This window comes from Somniosus microcephalus, chromosome 28 (genome assembly GCF_052327205.1).
Source record: "Somniosus microcephalus isolate GS21.2 chromosome 28, FLI_Smic_1.0, whole genome shotgun sequence".
Taxonomy (NCBI): domain Eukaryota; kingdom Metazoa; phylum Chordata; class Chondrichthyes; order Squaliformes; family Somniosidae; genus Somniosus; species Somniosus microcephalus.
Window position 1 is genome coordinate 32,287,447 of NC_141014.1, and position 22,176 is coordinate 32,309,622.

General features: G+C 48.4%; 1 protein-coding gene across 3 annotated transcripts in view; it reads left to right on the forward strand.

The window, feature by feature from the left end:
- pold1 (polymerase (DNA directed), delta 1, catalytic subunit) overlaps nucleotides 1–22,176 on the forward strand; it is a 109,413-nt gene that overhangs the window by 23,333 nt on the left and 63,904 nt on the right. For all 3 annotated transcript variants that reach the window (XR_015073933.1, XM_085969734.1, XM_085969733.1), the window contains 8 exons: nucleotides 2,025–2,129; nucleotides 5,141–5,281; nucleotides 6,794–6,904; nucleotides 7,811–8,002; nucleotides 10,871–10,959; nucleotides 12,490–12,606; nucleotides 13,319–13,432; nucleotides 15,959–16,106. Coding sequence is in view for 2 of the 3 variants with exons in the window: in XM_085969734.1 (XP_085825860.1) it covers nucleotides 2,025–2,129; nucleotides 5,141–5,281; nucleotides 6,794–6,904; nucleotides 7,811–8,002; nucleotides 10,871–10,959; nucleotides 12,490–12,606; nucleotides 13,319–13,432; nucleotides 15,959–16,106 (1,017 nt within the window). In the remaining variant the exon portion in view is untranslated. The remainder of the gene's footprint in view (nucleotides 1–2,024; nucleotides 2,130–5,140; nucleotides 5,282–6,793; nucleotides 6,905–7,810; nucleotides 8,003–10,870; nucleotides 10,960–12,489; nucleotides 12,607–13,318; nucleotides 13,433–15,958; nucleotides 16,107–22,176) is intronic.

The following is a 22,176-nucleotide window of genomic DNA, read 5'->3' on the forward strand; positions in this document are numbered from 1 at the left end:
CAGAAATAATCTACACAGTTTCTTACTTGCATCAGCACAGAAAATTCACATTGATTCAACAGACGATAGCAGGTTAATGCACTCACTGGTTTTTCAGTGGAAGTGAGAACTAACTTTGAGGTCTTGTTGAGAATAAATTTAGTTTGCAATAGAATATTTCCCCTCACTTTTTTTTTCTTAGAAAATAAATCTTGATGAAGGACTGCTTGAATGATTTAATAGTTAATCACCATATGGTGTGGTGCAGCACTACACTGAGCGCAGAGAGAGGGGAGAGGTTGATCAGGCTTCCTACTTCGGACAACTATCCTTTGACACCTGCAGATACCGAGGGGGTGGTGGGGGGGCTGCTTTTAGGCTCGGATCTGATGTCCTTCAATGTCAGAAGCTCGCTGCCACTCTGTTCAGACTTAGCCGCTTGTTTAAGCTACCAGAGTGCTGCTTGGTCCCTGAGGAACCAGATCCTAGCAGCAGTTATTGACTGAACAGGCGGGGGCTCCTTTCTCTAGAAAAGAGAAGGCTGAGAGGTGACCTAATAGAGGTCTTTACAATTATGAAGGGGTTTGATTGGGTAGACATAGAGAAGATGTTTCCACTTGTAGCGGAGTCCAAAACTAGGGGTCATAAGTATAAGATAGTCACTAATAAATCCAGTAAGAAATTCAGGAGAAACTTCTTTACCCAGAGAGTGGTGAGAATATGGAACTCGCTACCACAGGGAGTAGTTGAGGTGAATAGCAGAGATGCATTTAAGGGGAAGCTAGATAAACACACAAGGGAGAAAGAAATAGAAGGTTAGGCTAATAGCGTGGCAGGAGGCTCGCGTGGAGCATAAACACCGGCGTAGACTCGGTGGGCTGGTTGGCCTGTTTCTGTGCTGTAAATTCTATGTAAAATGAGGAAAAACTGTGAGAAAAAAATTAATTGAGGTATAAAAAGGTTTCAATTACTGCCCAGCTTCATGTTCTGTCATTCATTGACCAAATAGGTTAGTTTTTCTGTGAAGTCACTCTAGCGTTACTGTACCATGCTTAAGCGGTTTATGGTTATTTTCTCCCCTCTGTTCAGCTCCTGTGGGACCACTCCCCATTCCTCAGCTGAGTGACAGTGCAGACAGACGACCTGCAGCATGTGAGCCAGTTTGTTAAATGGCGCATGGGAGCGGGACCAGGCTGACTATACCCTCCCTCCCTGTTAAGATTGGAATCCCCTGTTGAAAACTGTACCCCTAAACCCACACGCTGACACAAAATAGCTCTACTCTTGAAATGACTTTTCAGTATCACCAGCATCCTCAGTGATATATCCAGTGCCTTTCGTTATTTGAGATAATTGTTTTAAACAGTGGGCGTACTGTGTTCTTAAAGAAACACAAATTACTAAAATCATTGAAGTTTTTGAAATAATTATAACATTTCCCCTCCCAGAGTAGAGCAGTGGACTGATGCTCAAATACTTTCTGCCATGGAAAGGGCATGATTTGACACTCGGCTAGTTCTTGATCTCAGCCTTGCTGTCAGCGGCGGGGCTGCTGAACACAGAGGCTTCAGTGAACTGTGCTTATGTACAACAAAAGCAGAAAATACTGCAAACACTCGAAGTCGGGCACAGCATCTGTGGAGAGCAGTGATGGGAACATAAGTAGGCCATTCAGCCCCTCGAGCCTGTTCCACCATTCAATTAGACCATGGCTGATCTGTATCTTAACTCCATTCATCTGCCTTGGTTCCATATCCTCTATACCCTTGCCTAACAAAAATCTTAATCAATCTCAGTTTTGAAATGTTCAATTGACCCCCAGCCTCAACAGCTTTTTGGGGAAGACTCAGAATGTCCTGAGCGGTGCCCGAATCGTTAACTTGTCACTTCTCTCCACAGGTACTGTGCCTGACTTCCTGAGTGTTTCCAGCATGTTATGCTTTTCTCTCAGATTCCAGCTTCCGCGGTATTTTGTGTTGATGTACAGTTTGGAATATTATCAAAGAAAGCCTTGTTAAGATTAATATTTTTTTTTCTCTTCCTAGGCTTGGTCAGAGTTCATCCGAGTGGCTGACCCCGATATAATCACTGGATACAACATTCAGAACTTCGATTTGCCGTACCTGATCAACCGGGCACAAGCGCTCAAGGTAAACCCGACGGCCCATTTTCGGCCATTTTTCTGCTCTTGCTTGTTTAGTTTGGATTCCGAGAAAGCATTGTGTCCATTTTACATCACAAGTCAGGCTCCCTTGTCTTGGAAACAGATCCAATATTTCTACAATGCTGCTGCCACCAGGCTAAGGGAGCTGGAATTTGCAGTGTGGAATCTGAATTCCTACAGTCTGGCCTAAACAAAGGGTTTTTTAAATTTATCTTCAACATCAGAAGTTGGGATTGAGGCCAATCATTATCGTTTACAGAGAAACTGAGTGACGTAAGAAAACTACTCGGCACTTGGTCTGAGTATTAAACAAAGCTTTAATCAACTGTTTTTCAACATGGAGATCTAGTTGTGTCCTTCACTAGTTCCTGTTAAAGAATGTCCTGAGCAAGCTGGGCCCGTGCCCGAGTATTTATACTCTTCCCTGGACAGCACCACCAGCAGGCTGCCCAGTATTACTTCATAAGTCATTTCCACATGAATGACAAGATTCACGTCAGTGAAGTATCTATTTTGAAACTTAATTTTATATCTCCTCACTCTGCATATCCTTCTCTTCCCTAACTGAAGGGGGAGGGCCCTTGCTAATGTTCAAAAGCAACACACTGCGGATCCTGGAAATCTGAAATAAAACCAGAAAATACTGGAAATGCTCAGCAGGTCAGGCAGCATCTGCGGAGGGAGAAACAGAGTTAACGTTTCAGGTTGCTGACCTTTTGTTAGAACTTGAAAAAGTTAGAGATGTAACAGGTTTTAAGCAAGTGCAGAGGAAGGGGAGGAACGAACAAGAGGGAAGGTCTGTGACAGGGTGGAAAGCCGTGGAGATTAAATGACAAAAAGGCTGATGGTGCAAGGTGAAAGGAGATGGGAATGGGACAAGTAAAGAAACAAAAGATGGGTCTAGAGGAAGTGTAAATGGGAATGGCAGAATCATTAACAGCTGCCGTCCAAAAAAATTATCCCTCGAGCCCCTTTAACAGGCTGCGTGGCCCATTCAAAATTCTGTGTGGTTTTTCCATTTAAAAGCCGGCTCACCGGCTGCGCGGGACCTCTAGAGCGCTGCGCGGCTTAAAGGGAACATTGGGCAGAGGTTATGATCTGAAATTGTTGAACTCGATATTGAGTCCGGAAGGCTGTAAAGTGCCTAATCGAAAGAGGAGGTGCTGTTCCTCGAGCTTCCGTTCGTCGTGAACTAACCAATCAGAGGTCAGTGACAGTGACATGGTTTGCTCTTTGATTCTTAATTTACAAATTGAACTCGTGACATTGCTCACGGATAAAAGTAACATTTAAAAAGAATCTCTTTCTCTAACTGTCTCCAATTCTAATGCTTTGAAGTCTCACGTGGGAAGTGAGTTGAAGTCCTTCTGATGTGAGTTGGTCATTATTTGTGTTGCCTACAATGACACTTTCTCAAGACGCTCATTAGCAAAAAAAAAGCTATGAGGCGCATAGCATAGATGCATTTACGGGGAAGCTAGATAAACCAATGAGGGAAACGGGTTGATAGGGTTCGATGAAGTAGGGTGGAAGGAGGCTCTAACCCCGGCAAGGACCAGTGGGCCTGTTTCTGTGCTGTAATTTCTATGTGAAGGAGAAACGCCTTCAGTTTTCCTCCTCATACCACACACTGCCTGTGGTGGAGAGGGATGGCAGCCACCTAAGCCTCTGTCATTGTCATTCTTAAACAGCTAATGGGAGATCGCTTTGAGAGAGTGTAGAAGAGATTTCACAAGAACGGTACCAGGGTTGAGGGACTTCATTTATGTGGAGGAGTGAAGAAGCTAGGGTTGTTGGCTTCGAGTCGAGACGGTTAAGAGGAGATTTGATTGAGGTGTTCAAAATTATGAATGGTTTTGATAGAGTAAATAAGGAGACACAGATTTAAAGTGATTGGCAAAAAAGCCAGAGGCAACATGAGGAAACATTTTGTTGTGATCTGGAAGCAGATTCAATAATAACTTTCAAAAGAGAATTGGATAAATACTTGAAGGGGAAAAAAATACAAGACAATGGGGAAAGAGTGGGGGGGTGTTCTCGCTCTGCCAAAGAACCGGCACAGGCATGATGGGCAGAATGGTCTCCTCCTGTGCTGTATCATTCTAGAATCATAGAATGGTTACAACACAGAAGGAGGCCATTCGACCCGTCGAGCCCGTGCCGGCTCTCTGCAAGAGCACTTCAGCTAGTCCCACTCCCCCACCCTTTCCCCGTAGCCCTGCAAATTGTTTTCCTCCAGGTGCTTATCTAATTCCCTTTTGAAAGCCACGATTGAATCTGCCCCCACCACCCTGTCAGGCAGTGCATTCCAGATCGTAACCACTCGCTGCGTAAAAAAGTTTTTCCTCGTGTCGCCTTTGGTTCTTCTGCCAATCACCTTAAATCTGTGTCCTCTGGTTCTCGACCCTTCCGCCAACAGGAACAGTTTCTCTCTATCTACTCTGACTATGATTCTATATAGGCCCAGTGATGACTCTCCTACCAGGAGATGACTGGATTTTGATTGATGTCTCTGTGGCGATGTGGCGGAGTTGGACATTTAGTGGATGAGGGAAGGGGGGGCGGGGTTTGTGTGGTTGAACCTGTATCCAGCCATTTTACTCTCATCCTTTTTTACAATCACACAGAATCCCCACAGTGCAGATAGAGGCCATTTCGGCCCATCGAGCCTGCACCGACACATATCCCACCCTATCCCCGTAACCCCACGTATTTAATCCCCTAACACTAAGGGTCAATTTATCATAGCCAAATCAACCTAACCCGCACATCTTTGGACATCATGCTGTCTCTAAGGAGCCAGGCTGAGAATGGAGAAACATGACTAATACTCGCACAGGATTTAGTCAGTTGGGTATTGGTTAAGATCTGACTGTCACCCACATGGTAAAGAACACAGATGCATCAGCATTTCTCTATTGGCAATCCTCCAAGAGTCGACTTGTGATTTAGGGCCATTGTCATGTAATAATCAGAGTAACTTGTATTATTTTTCAGGTGACGACATTCCCATTCCTGGGCCGTATTCCCAACATTAAATCTGTAATCCGAGATTCCTCGTTTCAGTCTCGGCAGATGGGACGCAGAGAGAACAAAGTGATTAACATAGAGGGAAGAGTGCAGTTTGATCTCCTACAGGTGTGTAAAACTGTTAAGTGAGTGGGTTAGATGTTATTAGTGGTCATGGCAACATGCTCCTGTTGTAAAGTGGGTTTTTCATCATTTGCTTATTATGGAGTACTAGATTTGGCCTTTTTTTAAGGAGGTCACTAACATGGTGGATAAGGGAGTGTTGTCTACATTGCCTTCAGAAGACATTTGATAAAGTTCCACGCATGAGATTATTACCAATAATGAGAGAGCATGGAATTGGAGGCATCCTTGTGACCTGGGTTGGTAATTGTTGCGAGGCAGGAGACAGAGAGTAGAACTAAAATGTTCTTTCTCTGATTGGCAGGATGTAACAAATGGTGTTCTCCGAGATCTGTACTGGGGCCTCAGCTTTTCACCACATTTATTCATTATCATTAGGATGAAGGAATTGCAAGTTTGCAGATGACCCTGTTAGGAGGAACAGTAAATTGTGTGGATTGGCGGAGGAAGTTGCAAAGTGACATAGACAGACTAAGTGAGCGGGCAAACTATGGCAGATGAAGTACAGTGTGGGGAAGTACGAGGTAATCCACTTTGGATCCAAGAAGGACAAATCGGAATGTTTTCTTAATGGTGAGAGACTAAGAGCTGTGGAGGAGCAAAGGGATTTGGGTGTCCATGTACACGAATCACTAGCAGCTACTGCGCAGGTACAAAAAGTAATCAAAGGCTAATGGAATGTGGGCCTTTATCTCAAGGGGATTGTAATTAACATTGAGGAAGTGATGCTTCAGTTGTCCAGAGCCTTAGTCAGACCCCATCAGGAGTATTGTGTTCGGATTTGGGCACTGCTCCTCAGGAAATAGGGGAAAGGGTACAGTGCTGATTCACCAGAATGATACCAGAGCTTAAAAGGTTAAATTGAGGACAGGTTGCATATACTTGACTTGTATTCCCTTGAGTTGAGATGGTTGAGGGGTGATGAGGATATAGAGATTCGATCGGGTAGATTCAGAGATTCTGGTGGGGAATAGTCTTAAAATTAGAGCTAGGTCATTTAGCAGTGAAATTGGGAAGCAGTTTTTCCACACATTGAATGGCAGAATAAGCTTGAGGGGCTGAATCGCCTACTCATATTTCCTGTGTTTCCCACCTTGAAGCCAGGTCCAGCACTTAAGCACATAATCCAGACTAACACTTTTCAGTGCAGTACTGACAGAGTACCGCATTGTTGGAGGTGCCATCTTTCAGATGTTAAACTGAGGGCTCCGTCTGCCCTCAAAAGATCCCCTGGCACAGTTCAAAGAAGAACTGGAGAGTTATCCCAGTGCCCTAGCCAGCATCTATCCCCCAATGAACACCGACAAAAGAGAAATCAAGTGTCTTGTCATTCATCTCATTGCTGTTTGTGCCTACAAAAACAAGTGACTACACTTCACAGCGTCTTTGGGATGTCCTGAGCATGTTAAAGGAGCTATATAAATTGTTTCCTAATTGGGACTCGCTGATCGACTTTTATCTCTTCAAAGTAACATGTGTAGCTTTTGTTTTGAACAGGTGTTGCTGCGCGATTACAAACTGCGATCATACACACTGAACGCGGTGAGTTTCCACTTCCTGCAGGAGCAGAAGGAAGATGTTCAACACTCAATCATCACGGACCTGCAGGTACCCAGCAGCGGGCCATACATGATGCTGGGTGGGGGAAAGAGCCTGTGCCATCTCTCTCGGGTTAACTTCAATTCAAAGAATTAGTTATAGTTCTTTGAATTGAATTTTTTTATAATTGGGGGGAGGCTGGGGGGGGAGAAAAACCTCCCTATATAGTTCCTCTAACTCGGTCTCAGAACGGACCAGTGTTAGATTTCAATTCAAGTAACCTCTGAACAAGATTCCAGCATTTGTCCCAATAGGTTTATTACTTTTAAGAGCAATTATCTTTGCCGTGCGGTCCAGTCTGCCAGGAATTAGAATGATGCCTGAAGAGCTATTAAGAGGTAGGAGACTCCATAAGCTTTTTGTGAGCTGGATTTAAGCCAATAACTCCGAGCTTATTGCATTCTGACCCGTAAATATTTCATGTGAAGAGAAAAATTTGTGGCACCCTGCTCCCAGTCACATGATTACTTGCAACCAAACCATGTGCGACTGAACCTCTTACTTTTTATTGCAATCACAACTAAACTGTAGCGAGAAGCCGTCACAGCAAGTGAGAAGCAAGTGAGTTCTGCATAACACGTGTGCATGTATAGCGCACCTTTTTAAAATATCTAGTTTATTTATTAAAAGCTGATTTCTCATGGTAGAGAGGTCAGCTTAGTTTTGAATTGAGCTAGATGCCAAAATTGGTCTGATTTATTTTTAATTGTAGTTTAGCCTTTCATATTTGAAGTTTTTCTGACTAACCTTAAAACGTTTAAAATGAATTTTGCAAAATGTGGTTAGTTTTCTGATCTGTGCACTGCAGGTATAAGCTGTTCTCGTCCTTTGTCACCTCTTCTGTTCCCTACAATCTTTTGTTCCCTCCCTATATGCTCCTCGCCCAGCTCCTCATCACTGTTCTGTTTGTTTTAGAATGGTAACGAGCAAACACGGAGGCGATTGGCCGTCTACTGCCTGAAGGATGCCTACCTGCCCTTGCGGCTGTTAGAGAAGTTGATGTGCGTCATTAACTACATGGAAATGGCGAGAGTGACGGGGGTACCCCTCCCCTACCTCCTCTCTCGGGGACAGCAGATCAAAGTGGTCTCTCAGTTGCTCCGACAGGTAAGAACCAGAGTGACGCTTTATAGCTAAGCCATTAGTTAGCTGTGACTCGTTCGGTGAAACGCCACATAACTTCCACATTGCACAGAGAGTTTCTCCAATATCTAGTTTCCAGCACTAATTGAACAATAGTGAATCATCTATTTGCATATTGGATGGGGGGAGGGGTTTAACCGTGGCAATGATTATTTTGGCACAGGGTGAAACAGGCCGAGTGTTCTAATTGTAGGTCTGGTTAAAAAATAAAACTGATCTGCGCAAAGGACTGGTTGGTGCAGTGAATTGGAGATTGCCCTTTCATCTCTGGGATCTAGGCTTAAATCCAGCCCAAACTGATGATATGAATGTCCCATCTGCCTTTTGGCTGTGTGTTCTCTCGGTTGCACTTGGTGCAGTTAGGGTGTGCTTCTCCGAGGTTAATGGTTCAGGTATGCTGTTGGGCGCTTTACTTGGTAATTAACTAGGTGCTGAACCAAAGAGTCAAACGTGGGAACTGTTCGATTGCTCAGAGCTAGCAACCCTGACTTGCATAAACTGAGAAGTTTGTTAGTCGTTCTCGAGCAATGTTTGCTTTAAGCTGCGCAGCGCCCCAGGGGTCCTGCGCAGCTAGCGAGCCGGCTTTTAAATTGGGAAAAAAACGCGCATGGGCGGACTTTGGAATGGGTCACACAGCCTGTTAAAGGGGCTGGGCAGCCCAAAAGAATATTACGGGAAACATTGTTCGCGACCTGTCTGCAACCTTTGACACGGTTAACCACACCATCCTCCACCAACGCCTCTCCTCCGTCATCCAGCTGGGTGGGACTGCCCTCGCCTGAGTCCATTCTTAACTATCTCATCATAGCCAGAGAATCACCTGCAATGGCTTCGCTTCCCATTCCTGCACCGCTTACTCTGGAGTCCCTTGGTCCTCTCCTATTTTAAAACATTTTATTATTCGTTTATGGGACGTGGGCGTCGCTGGCAAGGCCAGCATTTATTGCCCATCCCTAATTGCCCTCGAGAAGGTGGTGGTGAGCAGCCTTCTTGAACCGCTGCAGTCCGTGTGGTGAAGGTACTTCCACAGTGCTGTTAGGGAGGGAGTTCCAGGATTTTGACCCAGCAACGATGAAGGATCGGAGATATACTAAGTCAGGATGGGGTGTGACTTGGAGGGGAACTTGGAGGTGGTGGTGTTCCCATGCGTCTGCTGCCCTTGTCCTTCTAGGTGGAAGAGGTCGTGGGTTTGGGAGGTGCTGTCGAAGGAGCCTTGGCGAGTTGCTGCAGTGCATCTTGTAGATGGTACACACTGCAGCCACGGTACGCTGGTGGTGGAGGGAGTGAATGTTTAAGGTGGTAGAGGGGGTGCCAATCAAGCGGGCTGCTTTGTCCTGGGTGGTGTCGAGCTTCTTGAGTGTTGCTGGAGCTGCACTCATCCAGGCAAGTGGAGAGTATTCCATCACACTCCTTACTTGTGCCTTGTAGATGGTGGAAAGGCTTTGGGGAGTCAGGAGCTGAGACACTCGCTGCAGATATCCCAGCCTCTGGCCTGCTCTTGTAGCCACAGTATTTATGTGGCTGGTCCAGTTAGGTTTCTGGTCAATGGTGACCCCCAGGATGTTGATAGTAGGGGATTCGGCGATGGTAATGCCATTGAATGTCAAGGGGTGGTGGTTAGACGCTTGCTTGTTGGAGATAGTCATTGCCCGGCACTTGTGTGGCGCGAATGTTACCTGCCACTTATCAGCCCAGGCCTGAACGTCGTCCAGGTCTATTTGCTTGATTTAACATCTACATGCTGCCCCTTGGCGACATCATAGGAAAACACGACGTCAGGTTCCACATGTACGCGGACGACAACCAGCTCTACCTCGCCACCACCCCCTTCGACCATTGCACCCTCTCTGATTTGTCACACTGCTTGTCTGATACCCAGTACTGGATGAGCAGAAATTTCCTCCAACTAAATATTGGGACGATTGTCCTCGGTCACCGCCGCAAACTCCATTTAACCCGAGATGAGCTTCCGACCACACATCCGCACCATCACCAAGACCACCTACCTCCACGTCTGTAACCGACTCCGCCTCTGCCTCAGCTCATCTGCTGAAACCCTCATCATTGCCTCTGTTACCTCCAGACTTGACGATTGGAATCTTCTCCTGGCCGGCTCCCATCTTCCAACCTACAAAACTTGAGCTCCTCCAAAATTCTGCTGCCCGTATCCTAACTTGCACCCAGTCCCGTTCACCCATCACCCTGTGCTCGTTGACTTATGTTGTCTTCCGGTCTGGCAACACTTCGATTTTAAAATTCTCATCCTTGTTTTCAAATTCCTCCATGGCCTCGCCCCCTCCCTATCTCTATAACCTCCTCCAGTCCCACAACCCTCCGAGATCTCTGCGCTCCTCCAATTCTGGCCTATTGCGCATCCCTGATTTTAATCGCTCCATCGTTGGCGGCTGTGCCTTCAGCTGCTTAGGCCCGAAACTCTGGAATTCCCTCCCTAAACCTCTCTGCCTCTCCCTACCTCTTTCTCGTCCTTTAAGACGCTCCTTAAAACCTATCATTGATCAAGCTTGTTTGATAACACTCCTGTGAAGTGCATTGGGGCGTTTTACTACGTTAAAGGCGCTATAAAAATGCAAGTTGTTGTCGTAATGCTAAGACCACCAGGTTGTAAATAGCGTTATAAGAAATGATTATAAATTTAGGACTTTATATGCAGGGTGCAAGGTTCTGGAGATGCAAAAATAATGCACGCTGCTGTGGGCTCACCTCATGATGATTTTTGTTACATCAAAGAATACAGTAATTGTTGTTTGAAATTTTTTTTTAAATTGCAAAGCATCTCCTGAGATGCTGCATTAATCCTCTTTGTGTTGCTAGGCAATGAAGCACGACCTGGTGATGCCTGTGGTGAAAACCGAGGGTGGAGAGGACTACACTGGCGCCACTGTCATTGAGCCAGTTAAAGGGTACGGCCTGGGTTGCTCAACAATCGGCGCACTCTCGCTGAGCTGGAAATGTTAAAATTAAGGCTCATTAAGCAGCTTCCCACTCATTCTTTCCTCGGACCGCAGCACTGTTCCTCCTTTCGTCTTCCCTTCCGCTTGCAGTCTTCAACCTTTTAAAACCTATGCTTGGCATCACCTCATCACTGCTCCCTGATCTGTTAATTGCATTACTCTTCCCTCCATTTAATTCCTACAACTTGTTTTTAATGACTGTTTATTGTTTATCTGTGTAAAGCACTCACTCACTCTTTAATCGTTTGTCTGTGCAAGGAGAATGTTTTTTTTCCCTTGGGCTAATAATTCTGAGTAAATGATGTGACTAGGCAAACACATTTCCTATGTAAGTGCCACCCTTTGATTTTTTTTATTACTTTGTACATTCTATGAAAAAAGAGAACAATACTATGAAGAATAAGTGCAAAATGCATGAGCTTTCCAGTCACTAATGAATATTGATGATGCTCTTTGCCTCTATTGGTAATTAAAGGGTACTGCATTAATATAAATTTGTTGTGGGGCCTATTTTATTTGAGGGAGGCCCTAAATACTGCTCTGAAACTTAGATGTGTCAATTGATAATCACAATGATTTTTTCCCCCACTTACTCTTACACCCTCTTGTAACATTCCCCAACTTCCTGCTCATCGTACTGAATTTTAAAACCGCGTATGTCCCTTGCTTGCCGTGCACGACTGTAAAGTATGTCAATCCCTGCTGGGCTCAGCCATTTAGGACTGAGATGAGGAGAAATGTCTTCACTCAGTGGGTTGTGACTCTGTGGAATTCTCTACCCCAGAGGGCGTGGATGCTGAGTCGTCGAGTATATTCGAGACGGAGATCGATAAGATTTTTGGACATTAAGGGAAACAAGGGGATCGGGCGGGAAAGTGGGGTTGAGGTCGAAGATCAGCCACGATCTTATTGAATGGCGGAGCAGGCTCGAGGGGCCGTACGGCCGACTCTTATTTCTTATGTTACTGTGTTCTTATAAATCTTTTTTCCCCTCCTATTCGGGGGGGGGGGGGGGGGGACGAAACAGCTTCACAGGCTCTTATTCCCCACCTTAATATCTCACCCGAATGGTCAGACCAAGCTGGAACCTGGAACCTTCCTGGTATGTCTCAGCTACTCTTTTGCCTTAACCAGCTGAGCCATTGTGGGAAGCCCTGTTGAGTCAGTATGGCAGTCCACAGGGGATGTCCAGTGAGTTGCTGTCCACCTTCCTGCTCACGTGTCTGGCCTTCATAATGCCACAGGATGGGATTCAAAGCAACATTTCTCTGATCTAGTTTATATTTCTTTGCAAAACATAAAACACGTGTTCACATATTCTTTCTCTCTCTGCTCACATCGCTTTGCCTCTCCTGTGTTCTGTTGGAGAGCAAATTGAACAGGGCTTCTCTCGCCCATTCCCCTTCTACCTTATCTAAGTTTGTTTTTAATAGCTTCACTATATTCTGTACGAGTCATTTCGCATTTCTGCTCCTACAGGTATTACGATGTTCCCATTGCGACTCTGGATTTTTCCTCCCTGTATCCATCCATAATGATGGCACATAACCTCTGTTACACCAGTCTGCTGAAGCCAGGTGCTGTGGAGAAATACAAGTGAGTTGTGGAGCTGTTTCAAAGATGGTATGTTGCATGTTTGCCTAACGTGATGATCATTCAGGCGGCTGATTTGCAACCTTGGCTAGTCTAGGCACATCTCTCTGTTGCTGAACTCTCTGGTCTGCTAACTTGATTCGAGTTATGTGGCTGTTACTGTTTTTGCCCCATCGCTTCTGAAGGCGTTGACTCTGGAACCTCGCTCAAGCAGCCATTCTTCAGGCATAATCCTTGCAAGTGACTATTCGACTACAAGGGGCATCACAGACAAGTCTGACCCTGGCTTCGTCTGATGTCCATAAGCAGAAAAATTCCAGCATCGATCCCTGGCATCGGAAAACCGGTTTATTTTACTGTTCCTTAACCCAGAGTTGCTGTAGCCAGTTGTAATGCCTTTTATGCTGTCTTGTTTGAACATGGCTAACTTGGCAACGACAAGATCGCAACTGGTCTGCATGTTTCAGCAGCACAGCAAGCAGTGTATTTTCCCACTAAGCCATTGGGGAGCCACGCAGTGAATTCTCCTTGCTAAACCTCCCATTCTCAAAGGCATAAGCGCTGTAGAGGCTTCGGAATCCCATCTGGTGATATCAAAACACACCTGGAGTAATAACTTCGTGATAAAGTCGAGGCTCACTTTTCTTTAATGAAAGACTTCTATTTATTCTGGCTTTTTTTTTGCTCCCCCTCGTCCACCTTTTCCCCCTTCCAGTTTTTCTGCAGACCAATTCATTAAGACTCCAACAGGTGACCAGTTTGTCAAGGCATCGGTGAGAAAGGGTCTACTTCCAGAAATCCTGGAAAACCTGCTGTCTGCAAGGAAAAAGTGAGTACAGCGGGGTTAGATTTGTGAAAAAGTGTTTGTTTATCGAGCAGCTGTAATCATCAGACCTGTCTTGGAACAGGGGCTGGTGGAAATCCAGTCAAATCTACCCTCTGGTCAGCTTGGTCAAATCTTAGCTTTATTGGGCAAGGCAAAAGAGCCAGAGGTGAGTTGTGGAGAATTTTTTTTATGCCGTGCGTTACTATGATCTGGAATGGACTGCCTGAAAGGGTAGACTGACTCCAGGGATGAGAAGTTGTCCAATGAGGAGAGATTGAGTAGATTGGGCCTATATTCTCTGAAGCTTAGAAGAATGAGAGGTGATTTTATTGACGTGTATAAAATTCTTAGAGGGCTTGACAGGGTAGATGCTGAGAGGCTGTTTCCCCCTGGCTGGAGAGTCTAGAACTATGGAGCATAGTCTCAGGATAAGGGGTCGGCCTTTTAGGACTGAGAAGAGAAATTTCTTCACTCAGGGTTGTGAATCTTTGGAATTCTCTACCCCAGAGGGCTGTGGAGGCTCAGTCGTTGAGTATATTCAAGACTGAGATCGATAGATTTTTGGGCTCTCGGGGAATCAAGGGATATGGGGATCAGGTGGGAAAGTGGATTTGATATAGATCAGCCATGATCTTATTGAATGGCGGAGCAGGCTCGAGGGGCCATATGGCCCACTGCTCCTAGTTCTTATGTAGTGGAAGCAGACTTAGTAGTAACTTTCCAAAGGATTTGGATAAATACTTGAAGGGGAAAATTGCAGGGCTATGGAAAAGGAACAGGGGAGTGGGGCTAATTGGATAGCTTTTGAATTGCCTTGGGCTTTAATTTGTTGTGTTGTCCTTTTTTTAAATTCAGTAATTCCCCAATCAACATATTCAAGACAGTTCTGTTAAGTAACTGATTCCTTATTGCGTGATCTGTTCAAAGATTTGAAGCTTCGAATAGATGGTTTCAAATCTGTTACTCCCTCTGCCCTTATTCCTAATGTGATAAGTTTATTATTAGTTAATGTCTTTTATTCAACTCAGTCAACCTGTGGACAATTCAGTCAAAGTTTTATTTTTATAAATGCATTTAGCTGTCTGGTGCATATCTAATTGCTAACGCCAAGTCTTGGCTCACACATGAAGAATGGCCATTTGGGCAAGGTACCCGGAAGCCTGGTGATGCCCAAACCATTGTGCCACAGCAAGCCTCAGCGCCTTTGGGAGAGGAAGGACGGGAAAAAATGCACCAGTTATGAGCCTCAAGTTCTCTCAGGTCAGGGATAGTATGTACAGGAAACTTTCTGGTATCCGGCACTGACGGGACTGAGTTGGTGCCGTCCCATCAAAACTGCCGTAGAAACCAGCGCTAATGTTAAAACATACGGAGCTTTTCAGCTCCGTGTGAAGCAACAAACCCTGTTGCTTAGCAACAGCTTCAAAACAGTCGGCTGCAGCTTAAAAGCGTCTCTGTAGCTAAGCAACAGCTTCAGCTAGACCTTGACTGGGGAAAAAAAAGCAACGAGAAGTAAAAAAACTTGTAGGAAACGGCTCCTGAATTTTGCCGGTAGATAGAGCTTTCCGGACTTTTAACCTCCGGTTAAACGAAAGTTTCCTGTAATAACAACAGAAAGTGCTGGAAAGACTCAGCAGGTCAGGCAGCATCGAGGAGAGAGAAACAGAGTCAATGTTTCGAGTCGAACCCTTTGTCAGAATGAGAGGTGATCTTATTGAAACATACAAAATTCTTACAGGGTTTGACAGGGTAGATGCAGGGAGGATGTTTCCCCTGGCTGGGGAGTCTAGAACCAGGGGTCACAGTCTCAGAATAAGGAGTCGGCCATTTAGGACTGAGATGAGGAGAAATTTCTTCACTCAGAGGGTGGTGAATCTTTGGAATTCTCTACCCCAGAGGGCTGTGGATGCTCAGTCGTTGAGTATATTCAAGGCTGAGATCGAGAGATTTTTGGGCTCTAAGGGAATCAAGGGATATGGAGATCGGGCGGGGAAAGTGGAGTTGAGGTCAATGATCAGCCATGATCTTATTGAATGGCGGAATGACGAAGGGTTCGACCTGAAACGTTGACTTTCTCTCTCCTCGATGCTGCCTGATCTGCTGAGTGTTTCCAGCACTTTGTTGTTATTTCAGATTTCCAGCGTCTGCAGTATTTTGCTCTTGTTGCAGGAATAGTCTGTGTCGCGGGTGGAGTGAATCACCACCTATTCCTCGGTAACGTGCTGTAACTATACTCTCAGGCGAATGGCCCTCTTGCACCAGGTTTGGCATTTCGATTTTCCATGCCAGCCATTTTGTTGGCTCTTTGGATGTGATTACCAATTTGTATGTTTATAGATAGCGTGTGTTGGAGACTTAGGGTGTGGATTGACTTCACATAGGTGAAATTTTCAGCTTGCTGATCTGGACTAGATTCAAACCAGGGACCAGAGTTGGAAGGGCAGTGTACTATGCCTTTCGCGGCAGCCAATCCCAGGAAAATAAAGTTACGTGCTTCTAATTGTCATTTCACCCCTCCTAATTCTCAAGGGCAAAGGCGGAACTAAAGAAAGAGACAGACCCATTCAAACAAAAGGTCCTCGATGGTCGACAACTTGCCCTGAAAGTGAGCGCAAATTCGGTGTATGGGTTCACTGGAGCACAGGTCGGCAAGCTGCCGTGCCTTGAAATATCACAGGTGAGTTTTGGCATTTTGTGTTCTTGTTCTCTCTTTCCTGCTGTCTTTCATAACTTTGCAAAAGCAAACCTACAGGATGGGTAGTTTCAAGTTTCCCTTGCTGTTTCAACATAAGCTCGGCAGATGAGATCCTATTTCTACTAAGCTGTTTGATCCAGAAAGGACTTTGTTTTAGATTTTTTTTTTTTAGAGCAAAGGGTTTTCATGATCCCAACAGTTGCAAGTTAATTCAGGTGCCAGAAAGCACAGGACTCGATGGGTTCAAACTGTCATAAGTGGCGATAGTGCCATTATGGAAAGAAAGAAAGACTTGCATTTCTTTGGCGCCTTTCACAACCTCAGGATGCCCCAAAGCGCTTTACAGCCAATGAAGTACTTTTTGAAGTGTAGTCACTGTTGTAATGTAGGAAATGCGGCAGCCAGTTTGAGCACAGCAAGATCCCAAAAACAGCAATGTGATACTGACCAGATAATCTGTTTTAGTGATGTTGATTGAGGGATAAATATTGGCCCAGGACACCGGGGAGAACTCCCCTGTTCTTGTTCGAAATAGTGCCATGGGATCTTTTACGTCTGCCTGAGAGGGCAGACGGGGCCTCGGTTTAACATCTCATCCGAAAGATGGCACCTCCGACAGTGCAGCGCTCCGTCAGTACTGCACTGGAGTGTCGGCCTAGATTTTTGTGCCCAAGTCTCCGGATTGGGACTTGAACCCACAACCTTCTGACTCAGAGGTGAGGGTGCTACCAACTGAGCCACAGCTGACACTTCAAGCCAGTTCAAATTCCGCCTGGCAAGTTATGAATCTGAATTCGATTAAGCCTGGTAATTTGTGGGCAAGCACCAGAAAACTGGCCAGAAAATGCTGGATTGGCATCAAAACCTAACTGGTGGTCTAGTGCCCTACAGGGAAGGGACTTGCCATCCCTACCCAGCCTTGCCAATACATGACTCCAGTCCCACACGTGGTTGACCCTTAATGCTGCTCAGTTGTAACGCAGTTGCTTCAAGAAGGCGGCCCACCACCATCGCCATCACCTCCTCATGGCAGCTGGGGATGGGCAAGAATTGGTGCCTTGCCAGCATCGCTGACAACACAGGAACAAATAAAAATGAAGAATGAAGTGCTGGTAATGCTTCATCACTTCACTATGTTTAATGGATAACACAGTGTCTCTTATATCTGCGCTGCGGCGCGGCATGTGTTTGAGCCAGGGCTTTTCCCCATGGCAATTGGTTCTTAATCTGAGTCATGCTGAGGTGTTCGGGAGGTACTGAGCTGCTGGGAAGGGACAGTCTTGCTACCTCGTCTCAATCAGCTATAGGGCAGCATTGACAGAACCGTGAAGACAGGTTTTCCAGTCTGTTTCAAGATGTGTGACATCGGGGAGGAGGAGAAGAGCAGCAGGCGTGGGAATATAATACTTGGGTATTCTACATAATTGTGAAAGATAACCAAAATAACACTATACTGTAGAACCTTTCTTCCAAGAATTTTACTTCATTACAGATGAGTAAATACCAGAAGCCCAAAAAGGGAAATGTCTGCTTTATTGATACAATAGCAGCAATGGGAACCATATTCGAGTGTTGAAATGTCTTGAACAGCTTCTCACCAAAAAGAGATTATACAGCACCAACATTTTTAAATGGCTATAATAAATGTGTGTATGTATATATGTGTGTATGTATATACGTGTATATACTATACAAGGAAATATATATATATTATATGCACGCACCCACCCAAGATGTGTGTTGTCAGAAGACTGCAGTTTTGTGATGACTCTCGTTGCTAAGTTCTCAGGGGGGTGAGGCTGTGGTTAAGCTGTGCAGGAAGTTGTGTTGAACAGGATAAGATGTTGTAAATCAGCTTGTCAGCAGCATCTTTGCTCACCCTCCTCTGCTTTGTTCAAGGAGTGTCTCTGAGATTCTTCTTACTGCCCCAGAAGCATAGGATGCGCTGGAGTTACTTCATATCTTTTTCCTGTCCTTAACCTGAAGACGACAACCCAACAACTTGCATTCATATAGCGTCTTCAACGCTGTAGTAAAGCGTCCCAAGGCACTTCACAGGAGTGTAATCTAAACAAAATTTTAGACCGAGCCACATGAGATATTAGGACAGTTGACCAAAAGTTTGGTGAAAGAGGTAGGTTTTAAGGGGCGTCTTAAAGGAGGAGAGAGCGAGGCGGAGAGGTTTAGGGAGGGAATTCCAGAGCTTGGGGCCTAAACAGCTGAAGGCACGGCCGCCAATGGTGGAGCGATGAAAATCGGGGATGCACAAGAGGTCAGAATTGGAGGAGTGCAGAGATCTTGGAGGCTTGTAGTACTGGAGGAGGTTCCAGAGATAGGGAAGGGGGCGAGGCCATGGAAGGATTTGAAAACAAGGATGCGAATTTTAAAATTTAGGCGTTGCTGGACTGGGAGCCAATGTAGACCAGTGAGCACAGGGGTGAGGGGTGAAAGGGACTTGGGGAGTTAGGATACGGGCAGCAGAGTTTTGGGTGTTTAAGTTTATGTCATTGGAAAATGGGAGGCCGGCCAGGAGAGTGTAGGAATAGTCAAGTCTAGAGGTAGCATAGGCATGGATGAAGGTCTCAGCGGCAGATGAGCTGAGGCACGGATGGAGTCAGGCAATGTTACGGAGGTGGAAGTAGGCGGTCCTGGTGATGGAGCAGATATGTGGGCGGAAGCTCACCTCGCTGTCAAATACGGTCTGGTTCAGCCTCAGACAGTTGCCAGGGAGAGGGATGGAGCCGTTGACAAGGGAGCTGGGATTGTTCTCCTTGGAGCAGAGAAGTTTAAAGGGAGATTTAATAGAGGTTTTCAAAATAATGAGGGGTTTTGATGAAGTAGATAGGGAGAAACTGTTTCCACTGTTAAATATTTGAAGGGAAAAAATTGTAGGGCTGTGGGGAAAGAGCAAGGGGTGGGGCTAATTGGATAGCTCTTCCAAAGAGCCAGCGCAGGCACGATGGGCTGAATGGCCTCCTGTGCTGTATCATACGGCTCAGTACTGAAGCAGGCAGTGTTTTACCAACCGCGCCATTGTGGGGGGGTGGGGTGGGAGATTCGGGAGGCGGCTCTATATATCTATGTATCTTCTTGTATATATAAAAGGATACACATCTGTCTGTCCGTCTGTCTGTATTGTATAAATTCGAAAGTTATAGAGCGTACCTACACGTGTGTTACATCGAAAGAAAGCTTACGATTCCAGAACCGTCATAAGCGTATTTACGTTTCGGCGAGACAAAAATTGCGCCCGCGGTATCCAAAAAATGTTCAACATTCCGCTCATTAGCATCGAGTGACGTCAAGGTCGACCAATCGTACGGTCGAGCGACCCGACGGTCGACCAATCGCTGCGTGGCGGGGGCGGGTTCCTGGCGCGTGCGGGCGGGCCCTCCTAGAGTCGAGTGACGGGACGATTGACCAATCCTACGCTTCGGTGACCTGACGGTCCACCAATCGGTGCGTGTGTGGGTGGGCCTTATCGTTCTGAACCGAGGTGAGTCGCCGCCATCTTGATTCCAAACTTTTCATTTCTTTTTCCCGCTTTCTGCGTCTTTAAAAAAAAAAAAAGTTGCTTTTAAAACACATATTGTTTTAAAAATAATTTAATGACTTTCTAAATCTTTTATCTAATCTCATTAATTTTCCTACCTTTCCCCGTTTTTGCAGGTAGGCCTCGAAGCCTGGGCGTCTGTTGCCAGCCATGCTGGACCCTAGGCAATTGTTTTGTGGCAAGCTCCTCCCACCCCTCACCCCTCACCCCCCACCCCCCTCGCTGGGCCCGATTCCGAACCAGCGGCCAGCCATCTTGGTAAAGGCTGGCTGGGCTCACTGCAACCTGCTCGCGCTTCATTCGGGGGTGGGGGCTCAGGAGGGGAGGGGGAGCGGAGAGGGTTACCCCAGCAACCGGGCTCGGCAGCCGCAATCGGCCGCTCAGGCCCGGAGATCGGGAGGCGGAGAGGGGAGGAGGGTTACCAAGGCAACCGGGCCCGGCCAGCCGCAATTGGCTGTCTCAGGCCCAGGCCTGGAGATCGGGAGGCGGAGAGGGGAGGAGGGTTACCAAGGCAACCGGGCCCGGCCAGCCGCAATCGGCCGTCTCAGGCCTGGTCTCGGAGGGCGGGGCTCGGGCTCACCGGGGCGCTGCGCTCGGCATGTCAGTGCGTGGGGCGGCACGGAGCTCAGCGGAGCCATCGCCGGCAGTGGGGAGAGGGTCTGCTGGCTCCCCCCCTCCCTTTCTCCCCCCCTCCTTCCCCCACCACCTCCTCCCCTCCCCTCGCCCCTACCCCTCCCCTCGCCCCCACCCCTCCTCTCCCACTCCCCCTCCCTCCCCCTCCCCCCTCCCCCTTCCTCCCCCCTCCCCCCTCCCCCTTCCTCCCCCTTCCTCCCCCCTCCCCCTTCCCTCCCCCTCCCTCCCCCCTCTCCCTCCCCCTTCCTCCCCTCCTCCCCCCTCCCCCTTCCTCCCCCCTCCCCCTTCCTCCCCCCTCCCCCTTCCTCCCCCTTCCTCCCCCCTCCCCCTTCCTCCCCCCCTCCCCCTTCCTCCCCCCTCCCCCTTCCTCCCCTTCCTCCCCCTCCCCCTTCTCCCCCCTCCCCCTTCCTCCCCCTCCCCCTTCCTCCCCACCTCCCCCCCTCCCCTTCCTCCTCCCCCCTCCCCTTTCTCCCCCCTCCCCTTTCTCCCCCCTCCCCCTTCCTCCCCCCCTCCCCCTTCCTCCCCCTTCCTCCCCCTCCCCCTTCCTTCCCCCTTCCTCCCCCCTCCCCCTTCCTCCCCCTTCCTCCCCCTTCCTCCCCCCTCCCCCTTCCTCCCCCTTCCTCCCCCCTCCCCCTTCCTCCCCCTCCCCCTTCCTCCCCCCTCCCCCTTCCTCCCCCCTCCCCCTTCCTCCCCCCTCCCCCTTCCTCCCCCCCTCCCCCTTCCTCCCCCCTCCCCCTTCCTCCCCTTTCTCCCCCCTCCCCTTTCTCCCCCCTCCCCCTTCCTCCCCCCCTCCCCCTTCCTCCCCCCTCCCCCTTCCTCCCCCTCCCCCTTCCTTCCCCCTTCCTCCCCCCTCCCCCTTCCTCCCCCTTCCTCCCCCTTCCTCCCCCCTCCCCCTTCCTCCCCCTTCCTCCCCCCTCCCCCTTCCTCCCCCCTCCCCCTTCCTCCCCCTTCCTCCCCCCTCCCCCTTCCTCCCCACCTCCCCTTCCTCCCCCCCTCCCCTTTCTCCCCCCTCCCCTTTCTCCCCCTTTCCTCCCCTCCCCCTTCCCACCCCTTCCCCCCCCCCCAGTCGCGCTCTCTCTTCCCCCCCCCCCCCCCCCCCCCCGGTCGCTCCCTCTCTTCCTCCTCTACCCCCCCCCCCACCTCCAGGCGCTCTCTCTCTTCCCCCCCCCCCCACCCACCCCGTCGCGCTCTCTCTCGTCCCCCCCCCAGTCGCTCTCTGTCCCCCCCCCAGTCGCGCGCTCTCTTCCCCCCCCCCCCCCCAGTCGCTCTCTCTCTTTCCCCCCCCCCCCCCCCAGTCGCTCTCTCTCTTCCCCCCCCCCCCCCCCCCCGGTCGCTCCCTCTCTTCCTCCGCCCCCCCCCCCAGTCGCTCCCTCTCTTCCCCCCCCCCCCAGTCGCGCTCTCTCTTCCCCCCAGTCGCGCTCTCTTCCCCCCCAGTCGCGCTCTCTCTTCCCCCCAGTCGCGCTCTCTCTTCCCCCCCAGTCGCGCTCTCTCTTCCCCCCCCCAGTCGCTCTCTATCTTCCCCCCCCCCAGTCGCTCTCTCTCTTCCCCCCCCAGTCGCTCTCTCTCTTCCCCCCCCAGTCGCTCTCTCTCTTCCCCCCCCAGTCGCTCTCTCTCTTCCCCCCAGTCGCTCTCTCTCTTCCCCCCCCAGTCGCTCTCTCTCTTCCCCCCAGTCGCTCTCTCTCTTCCCCCCAGTCGCTCTCTCTCTTCCCCCCAGTCGCTCTCTCTCTTCCCCCCAGTCGCTCTCTCTCTTCCCCCCAGTCGCTCTCTCTCTTCCCCCCAGTCGCTCTCTCTCTTCCCCCCAGTCGCTCTCTCTCTTCCCCCCAGTCGCTCTCTCTCTTCCCCCCCAGTCGCTCTCTCTCTTCCCCC